This window comes from Camarhynchus parvulus, chromosome 6 (genome assembly GCF_901933205.1).
Source record: "Camarhynchus parvulus chromosome 6, STF_HiC, whole genome shotgun sequence".
NCBI classification, from domain to species: domain Eukaryota; kingdom Metazoa; phylum Chordata; class Aves; order Passeriformes; family Thraupidae; genus Camarhynchus; species Camarhynchus parvulus.
In genome coordinates this window covers 18,705,784-18,725,293 of record NC_044576.1, presented here as the reverse complement: position 1 = coordinate 18,725,293, position 19,510 = coordinate 18,705,784, and the positions used below count along the sequence as shown (strand labels likewise).

General features: G+C 38.4%; 1 protein-coding gene across 5 annotated transcripts in view; it reads left to right on the top strand.

Annotated features, from left to right (window-relative positions):
- The window catches only part of PANK1 (pantothenate kinase 1), a 35,933-nt gene extending 19,695 nt beyond the window's left edge, over positions 1-16,238 (top strand). For 3 of the 5 annotated variants that reach the window (XM_030950960.1, XM_030950956.1, XM_030950959.1), the window contains 5 exons: positions 6,811-7,064; positions 8,605-8,781; positions 9,187-9,310; positions 13,953-14,078; positions 14,598-16,237. In XM_030950960.1, the coding sequence (XP_030806820.1) occupies positions 6,811-7,064; positions 8,605-8,781; positions 9,187-9,310; positions 13,953-14,078; positions 14,598-14,657 (741 nt within the window). In that variant the 3' untranslated portion in view covers positions 14,658-16,237. Of the gene's footprint in view, positions 1-6,810; positions 7,065-8,604; positions 8,782-9,186; positions 9,311-13,952; positions 14,079-14,597 lie in introns of all 5 variants that reach the window. The other 2 variants (XM_030950957.1, XM_030950958.1) reach the window with 2 other exon arrangements.
- Positions 16,239-19,510: the final 3,272 nt, after the last annotated feature.

Genomic DNA, 19,510 nt, shown 5'->3' with positions numbered 1-19,510 from the left:
AGGAGGTGGGGCTGTTTTGCCAACTATTGAACACAAATACAAGGCCACATAGCAAATGACTGGTTGACTTAGGCATGAAATTCCACACCTCTGCAGTGTTGTTAACATCCTGTGTGCTACAACGCTTGTAGGTAGTTTAAGACAAACCCTATAAAGGCTGGCTGGGGAGTTTTCTGGCATAAAGCTATCAGTGAAGTGCACTTCCACTAAAGTGAGTGCTTTGGACACCTCTTACAGCTATCCAGTTCCATAGCTTCCTTTATAGCAAGTGTTTCTTGGCTCAAACTGTAATATCCTTGGAGAATTACAGAAGCAGAATATTATCCATTACATGGAGGTTTGCTTGCTTAATCTCTCTCAAAGGGCAGTGTGTTCTGGGTACTGGCACTTAAATTGTCACACTTCATTAGCCATGGTAACAGCAGCTGGCTATCGGTGTGTTCTGCTGTGCATAAAGTGACACTGGACAACAGCTTCAGGACTGCTCTGTCAAAGTTCTGAAATACCTGCTTCAAGTATTTGACCACTAATTCACCTCTAGAAGTAGAGAATATGTGCCAAATCTAAACCTTGCTACTGCAGGTTTCAGTATTGTAAAATGCCTTATATGGAGGAGACTTTAAATCTTCCTGTTTGCTACGTAGAAGCAGTGTGGGAAAAACTAAGGTATGTTTGTGAATGTTGTTATTTTAATTTAAAAATCTGGCTAAATGTTAGTAAATTCATTTGATCTAGCTAACATGGTTTTGTTCTGGCTTTTTATTTTCCTTTGTACATGCTTTTAAGTTACTTGTCTTTTCGCAGTATTTCTCAATGTGACTGTAAGATTGCATAGATTTAGGACAAAAGATCCAATACATTGCAAAACAACATTCAAATCACAAGGAAGGAAGCTTTCTAAGTTTATAGAAGCTTTTTCTCCTTAAAATAGAGAGGCAAATACCCTGTTGTTATTTGTCTCTGTTCCTTTGTCTGGTTTTGAATCCCTAAATGAGTTAAATAGGTTTGATCTAGACATCTCTGTATTAAAAAATGACATACAATGGTGAGACATATACTGTTTACCTTAAGACTGTTTATTTTTCTATAAAAAGGCAAATAAATCTACAAAGCTACCTAGTTTTAGCTATTTCACCTCCCTCATATGATCTGCAGTGTTGGAGAGGTGGATACCTGAGGAAGTCTCCATGATCTGCTTGCTGATTGCTGGCAGTATGTTGGATCTTTTGTCAGTCAGTAGCCTGGCAAATCATGTGACTCATTCTGAACATGTGAGTGCTTACCCTAGAAGTAGGAAAATTGACTCTATTCATTAAACTAGACCACAGAAATAATTTTACCAACCATATGGTTATACTTAATGTTCATTGAAGAGAGCATCAGTAAGTAATTCACCAAAAGGACTGTTTCCAGCCTAGAGGGTTTTTTCTTGCATTTTTGTTCTTTTTTTGCCTCCTCTCTGAATGACTCTGAATGGTCTTTATAGCTGGCAGTCTTTATTTTAAGGTAACAGTGGTGTTAAGGCATGGATGAATCTGCAGCCTAATTCTGATAATCCTTCCTCCTTTCCCCAGCTATGTCACTTCACATATTCTGTAAATGCTCAAGTAACCACTTCTGTGAAAGTTACTTGCTTGTGAGAGGAATCTCTCTGTGCTTTGCCACTCCTCCATGATTGCACAGACACATTACTTGCACAGAAGTTTGCTGTTAATGTAATGAGGAATAAATTTTTAGGCTGCCACTCAGTTTTGTAAAGCAACTCAATGTAAAGGATGGGCAGGATGAGGGGAGGAAGGACTACTCAGACTTTTGATTAAAACCTGCTCTGTTATAAAATTTCTGTTGATTGCAGTGGCTAAAAGTGGGATCTTTGTATTCCTTTACTGAACAGACACCTGCAGAACCTGACTTGTCTTAATAGAAATTTTACTGCTGTCTTCAGTGGGAGCAGCATCTGTGCTAAAAACACCCAATCACTTAATCAAGAACATTTGGGACAGGGGAAGAAGGAAATCTCTTTACCAGCACAGACTCAAACTCAGACCTTGACCTTCCCATAAAGGAAAATGATTTACAAGTGAGTTTGGTTGTTGGATAGTGATTTTCTTGTGCCAGTTATTACCTAATTCTAAGGCTTGACTTTGTGCTATGAGCTGAATTCCTGAGGATGACTTATAGACTGTGCTCATCTTAAAACAAATAAACTCACTGTCCTGTGTTGTAGGATGAGTAAGCTGTGTAACTCACTGTTAGTGTGAGACTCAAAAATCTTCTTGCTGAGGAGGCTGGAGGCAGCTGCTCAGGCTGTAGGGGCTGGGCTGGAGTTGAAAGAGGCGTCCAGAGAACGGGTAAAGTAACCTCTTCAGAGGGAATGGGGAGAAACAATGTGCATCTCTTCCCTGTCAAGAGAGAGGAGAGATCCTTAGGGCTCTGCACAGGATTCCTGATGAGTGCTTTTTTTGCCCAAAGCTGATAGAGAGTGAATCTTCTGCCTCAGTGAATGTTGGAATTGCAGTTTGTTTGCATTAGACTTTGTCTTCTTTGAATGTGAGTAGTTATTTTCAGCTCCATAAAGTAGTATGGTTGGGGTTTGGAGTGAAGATAATCAAAACATAAAGAAAGCAAAGTCTTTATGAAAGTAGAAGAGATGGAAGAAAAAGCTAGATTGTAAGCTATTCTAAGAAATAAAAACTGGAGCAATGCCCAGCAGACATAAAAGCCACAGTGACATAGTAAATGAGGCTGTTGTAATTGATAATTAAAAACTTGCCAGATGCTATTTTCCTAACAGGTTTTTGACAGAAAAAAAATATCATATTTCTCATTGAAAGTCTAAGCGAAAAATGAACTTGCAACTGCATCTGGGTTCAGACTTCGCTGTGTTCACCAGAATACAGTAAAAGGGGGTGAAATGTTTAATGAGCTGGAGCTTCATTGAAAATATGTCTGCACACCAATGGTGATACATTAGACTTCAACCCTAGAGCATGTATGTCATGGCTGCCCTCAGCTCACTTCTAGAGGACTGGGCTGTTTCATGTTCACCTTGCTGAAGTGGATGTATTTGCTCACCCATAATAAGAAACAAATGGGACCCAAGTCTTTGACATATGTGCTTCCATACTTGAAAGCACAGACAAGCTGGTACCATGTTTTTTCTTATTATACTGCTTGGTACTTGAATACAGACGAATGTTTTTAATGTTTTGCTATTACACTATATAAAAAACAAGACAAACAACAAAGAAATCCAAATCTAAATTTCATCAGGTAACACAATTTCCCAGCACTTCTTGCAAGAGTACAAGAGATGGTCTTTGATTTTTCTTGGAATAGCATCTGTACACAGTAGCAACAGACTTTTTGTATCCTTAAATCAGCTGTGTTTCAGGAGTGTGATGCTAAGATCATGGGGGAAATGTTGGCTATTTTCTCTTGGTGTGTTGCACCTGCTTGCAAGCATGGTTGAAGTCCTAAGTCACTTTTTCGATGGTCCTGAAGAGTTTCTTGAGGTCTAAAGTGTTTTTTTCCCTTCCCCAGTATTTAAAAAGCAGTCTTAAAAAAAGAGGAATAGCTACAGTCTGGCTATAATGCAGAAAAATTATTCTTCAAAAAATGTCCACATGGTTCCTCTGTAATCATAATATATTTTCACTTCAGGGTCCTGTATACTACTTTGTTCTGCAGTTGTTCTTCTCATAGCACAACTTTCTGACATAACCTCTAGGAGAGGCACTGTGCTAAATATAGTTACAAGAGTGCAGAGTGGGTAACTTGACCATTTTGCTGTCTGTCTTCATGTTAGGAATTGTAAAAGGCTGGAAAATACCTGCAAATGCATTTTGTAAATGTTGTAGGAAAAAGTCCAATTAAAATGTGCTTCTAGACACAGCTTCCATTTTAGTTATGCATATTTGCACATAAACTTTGGTTCCTCTAAGGAGAAGAGGTTTTAACAGCTGAAAGTTGAGGGTGAACAGAGTGTGGTAGGTCAGGTTATGGCAGCAGGAAGAAATGTTTGCCTACTTGTAAATTAGTTACAATGGTTACAGGTGCCTCTATTCTGAGTGCAGTTTTGGTGCTTTGAGACATTGTGAGCAAATACACAGTTGTGTATGCAGGGAAAGGGACAGAATTGTGACCATGGCTCGCAATTGTACAAGTCTGGGTTACTACATTTCTTAAAACTTTGCCCTAATTTCTGTTTAGAAATAAGAACAGTGTTGGCTCAATAAGCTATTTGGAGCCTTGGGTGTCTGGTGGCTGCAGAGCTTTTGGTTCTCTGAAGAAAGGTGGATTGACATAGAATGCTGATGCCTGTGTTGATTATTCCAAAAATCAAAACCAGACTGTTGCAATGACACAGGAAAATAGTTTTTCAGTCTGCTATGAATATCATACATAAAAGAAAGCAGTAATAGGACTTCTTTGCTTACAGTATATCAACTGTTAAATATAGCACAGAGCTATAAAAAGCAGAACAAATTTTAGTGTGTCTTTTATGCATGAAGGGCTGGACCTAATAAAAGCTTTATGTGTACTGCTTGAGAAAGAAGTTGATTAGTTTCTCTTGTTCTGTTCTTACAGAGTTGGTGAGGTGACTGGAGAGTTTGTAGAATCAAGGGGTCTGTCTGTGGTTTTGTACTGGTCAGAAGTGTTTTACTCTGATTTGTATTACTTGTTTGTGTCTTGCAAGATCTCTGGCTAGTGCTTACCTGTGTGTGAAAGTGTAGCCTGGATCAGACAAAAGCAGCTTGTGGCTGGGTATTTGGGTTACATTAGAGTAGGGGTTTGGACAGGAGGGGCCATAAACCTGCTAATGACTCTTCTGTACCTCAGCTCCTGGTTCACAGCTGTGCATGTGTGAGATCATGTTTGGTGATGCTGCATCCAACTTACACACCAAGGTGAGGAAACTGACACTGTACAGCACATAACCTAGGGAAAGATCATGGGTAGTACAGAATATTTCCTTGTGTCATCCAGGTAGGTGCAATGTTTGTTGAACTGAATAAATCCTGTAAGGAGGGATGACTTAGGGGATTCCATGCAATGTTCATGGTGATTAACAGTGCATGAAGGGTTTATTATGTTGATACCTTGCATCATACCTTGTCCTGTATCTATCTGGGAGCTTTTCATCTTGGTCTAATAGTTAGAAATTGATTAAATCCAAGATATTTGCAAAGTACCCTTAAGAATTTTGTAACATTTCTTGAAAAACTTTTTCTCACAAATTATGCTTATTCTATTTGCTAGCTAAATGGTTCAAGTCTTTTATGCTGCATGTCTATAATTTTAATTTGTGTAGCAATGTGGTAACCAAAAAAAAAGAGGGGATTGCAGAAGTTGCAGGAGGAAAGACAGAAACAAGAGGAAATTATTTCCACCTCTCTCGCTTGTCTTATGAATAACTGGATCTATATTGGGGTCTTTGAGACTGCTGGTTTGGGGTCTTTTTGGTCTTATTTATTTTCCCTGGTTACAGGATTTGAGGAGTGGCAAGTAAAACAAAAGGACAGACCCAAAGAGTAGGATGGCTTTCACTTAGGGCAAGCTAGAGCTTTGTACAAGTAGAGCAAAGTCTTAACAGGGGAGATTTAAATAGCTTGAAAGAATGTAACCTATTGACCATGCCTGTTCCACAGAAATATCTTCCCTCTTTATAGTGACTTAATATAGCTTCCAGGATTAAAAATAGCACATAGTTACCCATGTAAATCTTCTCCATTAGCTGTTATTAAAACATCCTGCAGTATGCAAATACTGAAGAACCAGCTGTGTACTGTATAACTCCATTATACTCTGCTGCTTTTTTTTGTTGCTAGAAAGTAGAGTTAGGCATGACCTGCTTTGCATGCATGAGGATGAAAATGACCTCAGGATTTGGATGGGCATCTTTACAGAGTTTTTTTGCCCTCTCCTCTACTTAACAATGGAAAGCTGTGTTTCTACAGTTGGTCAGTGTATCCTATTTTGAGAAAGGGATGTTATTTATAATTCTAGTGAATAGAATGCTGTGGCAAGTAGACAGGTCTGTTGAAGTACAGTCATGGTGACCTGCGAGATCTCAGAGGGAATGTCTTTTGTCAGCTTTTGTTACTGGTTATGTGCCTTCTCTTTAAGTTATAGTCTGCTGGGGGCATGGGCCTGACAATCTTCTTGTTTGGATTTTTTATATGTTTTTTCACCAGTTATAGGCGTTATGCCTCTCTTTTTCATGTGGCATTTTAAAGTGCTCATTGTAATTTAAAAATTAATCAGAGTAAGTAGTGATATGTATGAAAAAAAATCCACTGTATATTTAATGCATATTTACATAACGTGAACATCTTAATTCTTCTATTGAAAATTTCGTTAAATTGCTGGGAAATGTGGTTGGATGATGAGCTAAAGCACTTTGCATCCTGAGGAATGCTGCTGTGTAGGCATATGTCTGATACTGCTCAAAAGCTGCAGAGCACAGCTCCTCTTGGGCTGGGAATGAGGGGGAAGACTTTTATTGCATCAGAATATGAAGGAGGAGAAATACTTCCTGCTTCCTGCTTGCAGAGCCCAGAGTGTCTCAAAGGCAAAGGAACTAGATGGCATTATTGTGTAGCACATAATTGTTTTGGGAGGTATCTGTTGTCAGGCAGATAGTGAATTTTTATTTCAGACTTCATGCTTAGATCTTTGTACTGCTTGGATAGCATAATGTGTTACTATTAAAGTGATCAAAGTGCTCCAGTGGAACCTTTTGTCCTTCTCAGTGTTGTGTTATGCTAGGAAATGTGTGTTTCTTAATTTCTTGTTATTCTTTTACAGATGGCTGATCTACAGCTCTATAAACTGGATGAATTGGACTGTTTGATCCAGGGCCTCCTTTATGTTGATTCTGTTGGTTTCAATGGCCAACCAGAGTGCTATTATTTTGAAAATCCTACAGATCCTGAACAGTGCCAGAAAAAGCCTTACTGCCTTGATAATCCCTATCCTATGCTGCTGGTTAACATAGGCTCAGGGGTCAGCATCCTAGCTGTGTATTCTAAGGACAATTATAAAAGAGTTACAGGATCCAGGTAAATTTACTTCTGTTTTTTTTTAATTGTTTTCTTTTCCTTCACAACTGAACAGATAGAATTAGAGTGTGATCAGTAGCTACAGCTCTGAATTGTGCCTGTATTCCCATTTCTTTTAAAAGCCTACCAGTAGCAAGGCTGAAAATATCCTAGGATACCTTCAGAGAGAGAATCTATGTCAGGGAAATAATTGATCTGTTCAGCTTTACACCTGCCTTACTCTCTTGTTGGTGTTCTTACCTATTTCCCATCTCTTGCTGTGAATTACCAAAATAAAACTGTCCCAGCAAATGAGTCTTCTCTCCCCCGCATTCTGTTTTTTGGTGTATGATACATATTAAAGTTTCTCCTGTATACTGCACATGACATGAGTATATACCTTCTATTGTCTTACCTAGGGCATACCGTTGCCACAATGGTAGCCATGAGCCATTTCTCTATCTGCAGTACAGAGGGATACAAGTTCAGTGGGAGGTATTGGATTTCTTGCAGGTCTGGGTCTTTTTCAAGCACAGAGATTTTGTATCTTTGGTAGACATGCTTCTAATCCTTTCCACTGTGGAAGGAAAAACATGACTGCGGTGTGTTGTTGACTTGTTATAGGTGATGAAATCAATACTGTCTTGTGGCTGGTGTGCAGAGCTTTCTACTGTTCAAATACTGAGAATACTACAGTTCTGTGAGATGTGTTCTGAAAAACCCAATAATCCAAGAGCACGGACTAAACAGTGACCTATGTGATCTCCTGTGCTTTTTTTGTGAAGTGCAAGTGTGGTGTCTCACTGATCCCCTTGTTTTCAGTGGCTCCAGTCTCTGTGACTGCAGTCACTGCAAATAAGCTTTCTCAGGGGCCAGGAAAGAATGAGGAAGGATGTAGAGTTTAGTAAGTTGAAGTTCATGTCTGTAAGACTGAAAAGTTCAAAGTAGAGCTTTAATGGGTTAGCAACATGTTATGCACAGTTAAATAATCCCTGCTAATTTTATGTAGTCAGTAAATATTGTACTGAGCCTTTACAAAATATTTAAGTGAATGCTTCTTGCTCAGAGTTCTTTCAGGGAAAGAACATTCAGGGCTGATGCTGGGCTTGCTTTGAAAAGGAGCCAACCAGATGCTTTCTGCCATTGGCTAGGGGAACAAGGTCTGTCTTGGCCGCCAGTCCTCATAGATTTACCTTTGTTCACTGTTCATTCTTTCCTCAGTCATTTGAGTGCTCTGCTGGTTAATTATTTTTTGTGCAGAAAACTCGTTAGAGTGCTACAAATAGCAAAGTGGTATCTGAGGTGTTGGATTGGACCTTATTCTTAGCTAACCCTTTATTATAATTCTCCTATTCAAGGATTAAAGACTCAAGGCTAGTTCAGTTAAGACCACACTTGTGTTAAATAGGAACTCATTGCAGAGTGTCCATGTTCCCTCCTTGAGGGAGGAATTGTGAATGCAGTTGGCACCTGTGTGTGCAGCATGTTGCAAATGGCACTCGGGAGGGTTGTGGTGAAAGCTGGTTCAAGCTGCTGGGCTGAAGGGACTGTGCTTTTGCAGCCTTGGAGGAGGAACGTTCCTGGGGCTGTGCTGTTTGCTCACTGGCTGCGAGACGTTTGAAGAAGCGCTGGAAATGGCCGCGAAGGGAGACAGCACCAACGTGGACAAACTGGTGAAGGACATCTATGGAGGAGACTACGAGCGCTTTGGCCTTCAGGGCTCTGCTGTAGCCTCCAGGTGTGTGTTAACTGGGCTGTTTGTAGGCAGTGCCTTGGAAACTTCCTGTGCATGCTAAACTGAGTGCATCATCCCTGGACTATGCACTGTGTCCATGTGGAAATGTCACTCCATGGGTCATGGGGTTTGTCCTTTGATCTCTCACCTACTTCTTGCTCTTTTTTTTTTTTTTTAAACAGGCATTAAGTAATGCCTCATACAGTTTACTTCCACTTAAATTACAGTTATTTTAGAAGTGTCCTTGTTCATTTTTCTGCCTTTCTAATGAGATCCGTTTTCACATTTCAAATCTGTCACAAATGAATGGTTATCAAATCCAAGCAAAGCTTGCTAAATGATAAAATTTTAATGGCTTTTATCACTCCTGAATAGCTCATGTTAAAAGACATGATCTTCCTCACACAGCTTTGGTCATATGATGAGTAAAGAAAAGAGAGATTCCATCAGTAAAGAGGACTTGGCCAGAGCTACTTTGGTCACCATCACCAACAACATAGGTTCAATTGCTCGCATGTGTGCACTGAACGAGGTAAGTTATTTACCATGAGCTTAAAATCTTTAGAAACAACATAGTGAGATTATCAGGATGCAAAAATGCAAATTGCTGACATAGTAGGTGTGTCACTGGCCTTGGTAAATATGCATATATTTAATGTCGTGCCATAACTCATGTGGCTTGTTATGTGTATGCTTTGATACAAAGTGTAAGGCTGTTCAAGCTTCAGAGCTACCAAAGAGGGGAGAAAAACTGTCTGTAAAGATCTCTTCAAGGCATTGAGTTTCAGCCTGGAAGGTTCACTTGTTCTCAAGCTGTAATACATAGATATGACGGATGGGTTGAAATAGCAGGATGGGTTGAAATTGTGTATTGTGTTAAATGTTTGGATAGATACAAGTTCCATTGCATTGTGTAAGTAAAAGGAAAAATGCAGTTCATTTTCCTTCTGAGACTCCTATCAGATGCTTATTACATTCTTTTCATTAGGCATGATAAATAGGGATGGATTGTTCTATCCATACATCACAGCTTCCAGCAGTTAAAAAAAAACAAACACAAACCCCGTCACAAACCCAAACATTCAGGCTGTTGCTTTTATTTGCAGATTTCATCCTTTACCATTATGTGGTAACTAATACCTTTCATCTACTCTGAGCAGATAATGAATTTATATAATTTTAATATGTAGGTGTTTTAGCTGCACAGCATTCTGTTGGTAGAAAAAATTGCCGCCACTTTTATATTTTTAATCAACAAGACACAAAGCCACAAAAATTGATTAAAACAAACCAAACGAACTCACCAAACTGCCATCTAATCACTTTATTGGGTCCCATCTAGATTATGGCTTTATCAGAAATAGTAAATAATTAATCACTAGTGCTTTTTGAGGGCATGGGTTTTGATTTGATTTTTAATCAACCTTTGATACTTCTCGCTCTTGGTCTTTCCAAGACAAAAGGTCCTAATACTTAGTCCCCTTACCTAAAAAATGAGAAGACACTCTTTTATGCATTGCTTTGTTTTGTCTATTTAATCTTTTTATGGTTGTGATTTTAAGATTGAATTACCAGATCTTCATATGATATTCAGTGTCGTTGGTCAATGAATTTATGTGATGGCATATGGATAAATTTTGTGTTCAGAACTCCTTTACTAACTGTTCATAATATTTCATTTTTGTGAGCATGGAACTCACTTCTAAGAAATCATCAACAGTCCTTCCATGGTATCATGTTAAAAGGGGCTAATTAGGAACCTATCATTGTGTGTGCATAATCAAGCATCTTTCCCCCTTTCAGTTGTGCCATTTCACTTTTTATATTTGATCTTCATCTGCCATTTTTCCTCAATCACAGGATATAAGTCTCTTCAGCACTGCTATGCTGTTCATTTTTTATTTTCTTTTGATTTTCTATGCCATTGTTATGTTTTTTGCTCACATTCCTCTCTGGAGGACCTGATCAGCACAAGTTGCAGTGTATGCCCCTATCAAATGCCACTGGTAACCTTCCTTCATTGTGAAAAGTGGCTACCGACTTACTTTTTTTTTTCTTGACAATTTGACTCTTTCAGTCAGGATGATTCTCTTTCAGTGTTCTCTTTGCTTTCAGCTTCTTTACAGTGTTGCCTTGTGGCATGGAGTTCAAGCAGCATTGTACAGGGCTATCAAAGCATGGAGAGTTGCAACAGGGAACCACAGAGGAGGAGACAGGCTGCTAAGGAAACTAATGCTTCTGAGTCACTGTGAAAAAGTTCCTACCATCTTTGTTCTGGGGGCAGGCCTCTTAAAAACTAATGTGACCCATAGAATTTGGTGGAGGAATGTGAATTGATGTGTTAAATAGTCTTCATTTCACAGTGTCAAAGCAGAATTTCTCCAACACCTGAAGTAAATGATTTTGTAGTTTTAGAGAATGAAAACCTCATTTAGTTGCTTTACATACTATTAAAAAGAAAAACATGCAGTATCATTTCAAGTAAGCTAATCTTCAGATAGCTTGATCTTGGAGAAAAAGCCTTATGCTATCACTCTGCTAAATGATCTAGACACCTAAATTGCCTTTGGGAGACATGGCTCTTACTTACAGCAAGCCTGATGAATCAAATCCTCAAATAAGAGCTAAATAAATAATTGAATATGATATTATTTTGTGGAGCTTGTATGTATTAGATTAGGGTTATGGTAAAGCTCACTTTTAGGTTGACAGAATCAATTTATGCCCTGAAGCATGACTTCTGATAAGTTTTTCCCAATGATTGCAGCTTTAATATTGTGTTGCAAATGACTTGCATATGTGCAGGAAAAAATGAGACTGGGGAATAAATGAAATATTCTGTCTGCAAGACTTCAAAGCAAATTTATTTGCACAAAGTTGGCAATGGGGTAGAAAAATTCCATAGTCTGGAACCATTTGGCCACAGACTCTTTGAAATGGCCTGTCCTAGGCACAGCAGAACTGCCTAAAGGAAACTGATCTCCTGGTTTGTACTTCCCTTACTCGCAGAACATGTAAGTTTGCATCTGAACAAGCTGCCTTGCAAAAATATGTGCAGGTTTTTTATTGTGTTATTGATAGAGATTTCCCTATTGGATTATATTGGTAAATAATGTGAATATGCTATATTAAAGTTACACTATAGCCTTCTGCTGCAGGGTAGTTGAACAATTTAACAAGACCCCACAGAGTGAAAGAGTGCATGTCTTTTCCAGGTTGCTGTAATTTGATTAGCTTAAATAAGCATGTCACCACCATCTCTTCAGCAGTTTAAGATTTCTGTCTTTTCAGCTTTGAAAGTTTCAGCAGTGGACAATTTAAAATTAAATTGACAAGACTCCCCTAAGAGTAGCATTTCAGCTTCTGAAAAATGCTAAACTTGTTTTTAGTTCAGATCAGAAATTTAGGAAAGTTTATATTATTAATACAGCTTTTCACCTTGTCAACTCAAGGAATGTTTGAAACAAAATTGAAATTTACGTGTTGGTCTACATTGTTATTCTAGTAGATATGACTAGTATTTTTAGATTCAAAATTTGCAGTAATTTTTATACTCTGTGTTAGGGATTGCTTCTGCTAACAGTAGCTTTGTTTTTATATCCAGAAAAAATCACATGCATGTGAAATTGAAATGTAGATTCTAATCAGTTTTATGCTATGGCATTACAGGAAATTAATTAGTTGTGTATTTGTCCCTCCTTTGTCTGAAGTTGCTTCAGAGACAAAACTGCCTTATCCAAGGATGCAGGGTGCTCTTGGCCATGTTCCATAGCAGCAGTTTGAAATTTAAGAAGTTCTTCTTTTCATTCATAAATTCCTGAGTATGAGTGCATGCTGATGTGGCTGCAGAGTCTGAGGAGATAGATGACTGAAGGGGAATGGTTTCAGTAAAGTTTGTGTTGCTGTGTTTGGTTTGAGGGCAGTCAGGGCTGGCCCTCGCTCAGTCTGCACACTGGTGAAGGAGCTCTGCTCTCTGAGGATGGGCTCTGCAGCACTGGCCACTCCAGTGAGGATGTCCCCTGGGCTGTGACACAGGCCACTCCAGTGAGGATGTCCCCTGGGCTGTGACACAGGCCACTCCAGTGAGGATGTCCCCTGGGCTGTGACACAGGCACAGTCCTGGGCATGGCACAGCTGTGGCTGTAGCACAGGAGTTGCTGCAGAGCCAAGTGCTGGGCTTTATAGAGCTGGATCAGTGTAGAGGGGTAACCCTTGCTAATTCTAGTCCCTGGGCAGCCTTTCTGGCAAACTTCTGCAGAAGACTCTTGAAGGTGCATTCCTAGGGCTCGTCAGGACTCCTGTAAAAGCTTTTATCTCCAGGATGTGGCCTCCCACTGAATCTTCTAGACCAATTCTAGTGTCTGGTGAACATCATGTGGTACTCTAATGCAAAATGCAAGTGAAATTTTTGGCATAACAGGCAGAACTGGGCTTGGTGAGATAGTTAGGGGCCATTGTTTAGACACCACACAACCACTGCTTACTGCAGCGGTGTACATACAAGTAAGGATGCTCTGTGGCTTTCTCATTGGCAGCCTAGTGCTGATGGTTCAAAAAAATCTTAATTTCCTGTGAAAACCGAGTTCAAATGAGCTTTGAAACAACAGAATACCATAGATATCAAGTATTATGTTGTCCCCATTTCACTTGATTTTTGAAAATGGAGTCACACTCCTGATAACAGATAATGAAAGATGCTCCTTTTCATCTCTAATGTAATCCTTCTCAGATACCCTTCAGAAGTTCTCCATCTGGATTTAATAATCACAGTGATCTCTGGAAAGTTGCTTCATTTAACATGCAACGGGAGAAAGATGTCTTCAGTGCAGCCATATACAATTAAAAAACCAAACTCCACCACCAAAATGCTCATAATCTGAGTGATGTTGGGAAGGTTGTGACATTTATTCAATATTTTAAACAAATATTGATCATCTATGATAATAGCTTCTCACTTTGTTTTGAATAAAACTCTGCACCTCCCTGCTCTTGCAATGTCTCTTACTTAGTGGTCAGTAACTGCAATATTTTTTTACTTTTCAGTTTAAAGTATTTAAATGTAATCTAAAATTCCCATTTAACTTTGTATTAGAGGCAGATGTACATGTTAAATGAGGCAAATAATGTAGCTGAATATAATTTCTCTGGTATGTGTTTCAAATTCAATTTTACAGAATATCGACAAGGTGGTGTTTGTTGGCAACTTTCTCAGAATTAATATGATTTCTATGAAGGTGCTAGCATATGCTATGGATTATTGGTCCAAGGGACAGCTTAAAGCTCTCTTTTTGGAACATGAGGTAAGGAAATATGTGTTGAATTTCCATTTGTAAGTACAAAATTCTTGTAGTTCTTTTTTTGGTGAACTTGAAAGGGGAGAAATGCCATTGCTTTGAATTGAATGCACAAGCCAAGTTCTGCATAAATGTTATTTAGTTTACAAATTCCTTTGAAAGTACTACTTGTTAGCTCCTTGGTTTGATCACTAATCTTGTGATATATGTATTGTTAAACGTTGTCCATTTCTTGTATCTGCTTTCTGACCTGTTCATTTGTGTGGGCTGGTATAAGAGGACCTCAAGTATAATTGTAATATTACTTTTTAAAATAATTTTGGAGAACTATGTAAGACTTTTTCCAGTATCAGGCCCTTTCTTCTACCTAAGGATGATCTTATTAAATCATATTTTAGATAGAGCAAATATTTGGCAGGGCTGACATTCTTTTAGTTGCCCTAACAGAACTGAAAACTTTGTGTTCATGTTATCTCTTATTTTGGAATTTGATTGGTTTTGATTTTCTTTTGCTTTTGTTCAAAGGGTTATTTTGGAGCTGTTGGGGCTCTTCTAGAAATGCTTAAAATGACAGATGATCAGTGATGAAGCTGTCTGAAGAGATTCCTACTGCAGATGCTGCTGGGTAAGAGTGAAAGCCACTACAAGGATGGAAATGAAGCCATTATGGTAGTTCTACCTGCTGGATTTGTAAATAATTTAAAATCCTTTTAGCTGATCTTTAATTTCTGGGTTTTGACCTTATACTTCAGAAGTCATACAGGGAATTACGAGATTTTTTTTCTGTACACTGTATTTTATAGGGGAAAAATGTGCAAAGTGGCCAAACATACAGATTTTATGGATTTATTTTAAAAAATGGATACTGTTTAATGTAGGACCTGTGATATGAGGCATCTGCTTTTCTTCTGGGGTTTACTGATTAGTGTGGTAATTTTAACTTCATTTAGTAATCACTCTAGGAGATTTTTTATCTTATTTTCATGACGTTTCATGATTTGTTCTTGGTTTCAAATGAAACTACAAAGCTGATGCATTTTACTGTGAAAAGTAGTCATTGATTTTTTTGCCTTTCCTTTCCTCATTAGATGAGATACTTTAACATCTCTCTGCCCACCCCACCCCCCAAAAAAAATTTGCAAATCATTCTGTGGCTAAATGCATTTCTTTAAAGGACTGTGAGGAAGCTTCGTAATAGCAGGGGGTTAAAGACTGTAATTTTTCAGTGGTCATGAATTGCAACAGGAAGAGACTGCCAACTGGTTTTGCTGGGCTGATTCTTCTGTATAATAAAAAAAATTTAAAGAAGATGTGAACTAGAATTTTAATTATTGAATTGACACTAAAATGAAAATCTGTTTCTGATTAAAACCTCTGATCAACATGAAGAGTTCTGTAGTAAAGCTGTTACTCACACTTGGTATTAGATGGTAAAGGGAGATTGTCTTCAGTTATTTTTCTGCAGTCTGCAAGTTCTAACTTGTTCTTAATTGAAAACAACTGATAACAGCATTATTAAAAGCCCAGTTACTAAAATTAGAAAATCACTGACTAGAGTGTTTTCTGCTTTTAAACTAGTGTTAACTTCCTCTCCAGGACAATAAAATTTGGGTGTTTATTCCAATACAGTATTTTCTACCTTTTTGGATTCATGGACCTCTCTAGATCTTTTTTTCCCAAGTTGAATTGAGATCCCTTTGAAATCCATATACTTAGGTTGCTGCAGAGCATGTATAAAGTTGGTCTCCTTAGACACCTTGAGGGCTCACAAATGAGAGGCTGAAAAACAATTCATAAATTATTTTGTCTTGCAGGACTGTATGTGATGTCACATAAAGTAAATGACTCATCAGAGGGACAGTATAGAATTCAGTATATTTTTGGAAGGGGGTGTATTTCACTTTTTTAAGTCATTGACTTACATATCTCCCAAATGTTGAAAGATGGTAATATGAACTGGAGTGTTAACTTGTGTGATGGAAATAAAGACCACTACTGTTTTGACAGTTTTAATGTGTCTGTGGAATTCATTTCTTGAAAGCAATGATGTGACATATGTAGCACTTTTTTTGTGACATACATGGCTACTTATTTCCATGATAATGGTTTGGTTCTGGACATGTTTTTACTCTTCATAAGAAGGCTTTAGTCTTCGAAGCCTTTTGTCTGCTTGAAATTGACTTTAAGGGGCTGTAAACAAAAATATGAGATAATATTAACATGCTGAAGTTGATATTTTCTGTAATATTGAGCTTGAGATAAGTGCAGATGGTTCTGCTCAGTGCCTCTATTTTTTTAATAAAGAAAAGAAAACTTTGATTAAGGTTATTGGCTAAGTTTTGCCTTCAAATTAAGCTTCACTTGTACACTGTTATGTTTTTGTAAGGAAAACGTCAGAATGTTAAGAGGTAACTGTGCTTCTTATGGTAACCAGTAGAGGGAAGCACGACATCAGCCATGTGACTGCTGGTTTTCGAGAAAGATCCTGTCCTTCTCTCCATTGTCAGTTTTTGCGGGGAATTTGTGTTCTTGCATTCTTCACATTTGGAATTGTGAAGGAACACTATAATGTTAAGTAAACAAATATGAAAAACCTGCTGTTCTTTTGAGATTGAAATCCTCTCCTTCTCCAAAAACAAACAAACAAAAAAACCCAAACCAACCAAAAAAAACCACCCCAAAACCAAAAAAACCCACACACATTGAAAAAAAACCAAGCCATTCAGAGAAATATGTAAGGGCTTTAAATGCACAAATTGAGGCTGTGTGGTTAAAGAAGAAAAGCACAATTGTGGTAGCCCTGAAGTTAGCCCTAAGACTTTAGGGACTGTCAGGTAAGTTGATCACAGTTCTAAGAGAAACACAAAATAAAACTTTACCTTAAAAATGCTGATTTGAAATTTAAAGTGTTTAATAGTTGAATTTCTGTATTTAAAAGAATGAGAAAAAGTACTCTGAATTGTATATTACATAAATGAGTACTCCTGGTTGGGAAAAATATTAGCAGGCCTTAACTAGGATAGGGAGTTGTGGAAAATCACAAAGTAGGAAAAAATAGAGGAAGGTGACACTGTACGTTCAATTCTTCCCTTCCCAAGGGAGAAAAGCCTAATTTCTTTGTTGCCTTGAAATCTACAGTTGACTACTTTTTCCTGTTTCCCCATCAGTACCATCATATAAATCTGCTAGTGCTGTAACTTGCTTCTTTACCTTCAGACTTTGCCTGTCTCCACTAATCCCAGCTCTTGGTTTTCTCCCCCATGTCCCCCTTCTGTAATTAAGGTATTGGATAAATGACAGTGTGGTTGATTTCTGGCACTATTACAATATTTTTCCCATAGGGGAATGCTTTGGGGCATTTCTGAGGGCATTGGTGTTGTCTTGAATTTTTCTGCTTGTGTTTGGTATCCAGTTGGTGTCCACAGTCACCTGTTGGAAGGGGTTCCCCAAGGTGCCCCACTTCATCAGTCATCCAGAGATATCTAAGGAGTCTGAAAACATTCTTGCTCAACTACACAGATAAACCTCTACTATAACTGGTACAAACAGGAAGTTTGTGCAAGCAAAGTTCAGCACTATCCAAGAGTATTATTGAGAACCTAGAAATATCCAGATTCTTGGATCTTTTTTGTTTTGGAAATGGTGAAGTTGAAGAAGCAGACTTTCCTAAGGGAGATCAGTGAGTCTGCAGATTTAGTATGTGTTGAAAATACTTGTTTTGGTATTAATTAGAGACCAAGCTTTGTTAATCTATCTTCTCTTTCTGAAACATGGTAAGGTAATTATTCAGATAAGTTGGAGCAGAATGAGTCAGACTCATCATTCTCAATTGTCATGGCCTATTCTTCTTTAGCACTTGAATGTTTGTTCTTGAATCACATACTGTTCTCTTCATTCTCTCTCCACCACCACCAAGACAGCCCAATTTTAAATGGTTTTGACAAAAAGTCTAATTACATCCCCTAGGAAGAAGGGTCTGTGTTCTAAAGTAAGGTTTTTGTACTAAGTATTGAGGGGAAATCCCTAGTGCTGGATGAAGAGAGAGAAAACAGCTAAGAGTATTTACTTTTTCAGATTTGATAGAGAAGGCTAGCATGGGGTGCATGGGGGCAGTACAAGAATCTGACTTCTAGGACAAGTGGGGTGCTTGCAGTTCATTCCAACCTCAGCAAAGCTGTCCTGGTGTTTCACTGTTATCAGCACTTCTGTTCCCATTAGACTGTCACAAGATACTTGCAAGTGATTTTTGGCAGGACACAGCAGAACTTTAGAGATGGGAGAACCATATGGGGTTGAACTGATGACAAAATAAACATCCATGATTGTTTCCAGTTGAGTGAGGAGTTCTACTGGGTTCTGTTTTTAAAGTACAAGGTGTCTTTGAATTTGGAATTAAATTAAATACAGGCTGTGAAAAACACCATGGTCTCTTTTGTGTCTTGGTACCTGGAATGAAGGTGGGTAAACAGCAGAAATGGCATCATGTTTTACTTAAAACAATGTGTCATTCCCTGTTTTTAAGTGGTTTTGCTTATTTTGTTGTGATGATCAGGGCACTTCCACCTTCAGAAGTGTCTTTCCAAGATGACAACTTTGTCATTTTCCAGGGTTTTGAGTGGGTGACCCATTCATTTCTTTTCAAACTTAAAAGTTTGTGTGAATCTGGGCATTTAATACAAAGCAGCAGTTGCCCTTTAGCAAATGCTGAGGTACCAAAGCAGCCTTGGCAGTGCATGTACAGAGTAGAATTTACCCCTGTTACTGAGATTTCCATTTATGCCCATCTGTGAAGATCTGGTCTCAGCTAACCATGTTACCACTTTCTCATATAATATGTTAGGATTTTTTTTTTCCAAAATGGCATGCTTTTTTGGGTTTAAAATCTTTTGTGAGATGAACTTCCCTTTCAAGGGAATACACATTTCCTGTTGCATCCTTGAAAGCATCAGGGGGCAATGCTTAGAGCAAGAAAGTGTCATCATGGGCAGACACTGGTTTGATAATGCATTTTGTCACAACAGACATATCAGTGCTTCAAGCACCAAGATGGTGTGGCCACTGGTGTGCTGTGACTTGGTCAGAGGATTTGTTTTCCATTAATATGTTAACAAATTGCACAAAAATAAAACAGCTGGTCTCAGTTTGTAGGAGTTTCTAATGCAGATGCTAGGTTAGGTGGAAGTGGAAATACCTGTGTTTCAGTAAGGATGAAGAAATGAGTATCTCATGCCCATAGGAAGGATGCTGACCAAAATGCTTTCCTTCTTTTAGAACAGCTGCATCTGTTAGGAGACTGCAATGGAAATATTCTCATGTAAGGCAGTAAACTGTGACCAAGCTGTAGATGTAGTACTGAGTTGGGATAGTGGTGTTATCTATAGCTGTCCCCTCTGTCCTCCCCCTGGCATTACCCCCTGACAGGCTGGCTGTCAGCAGGA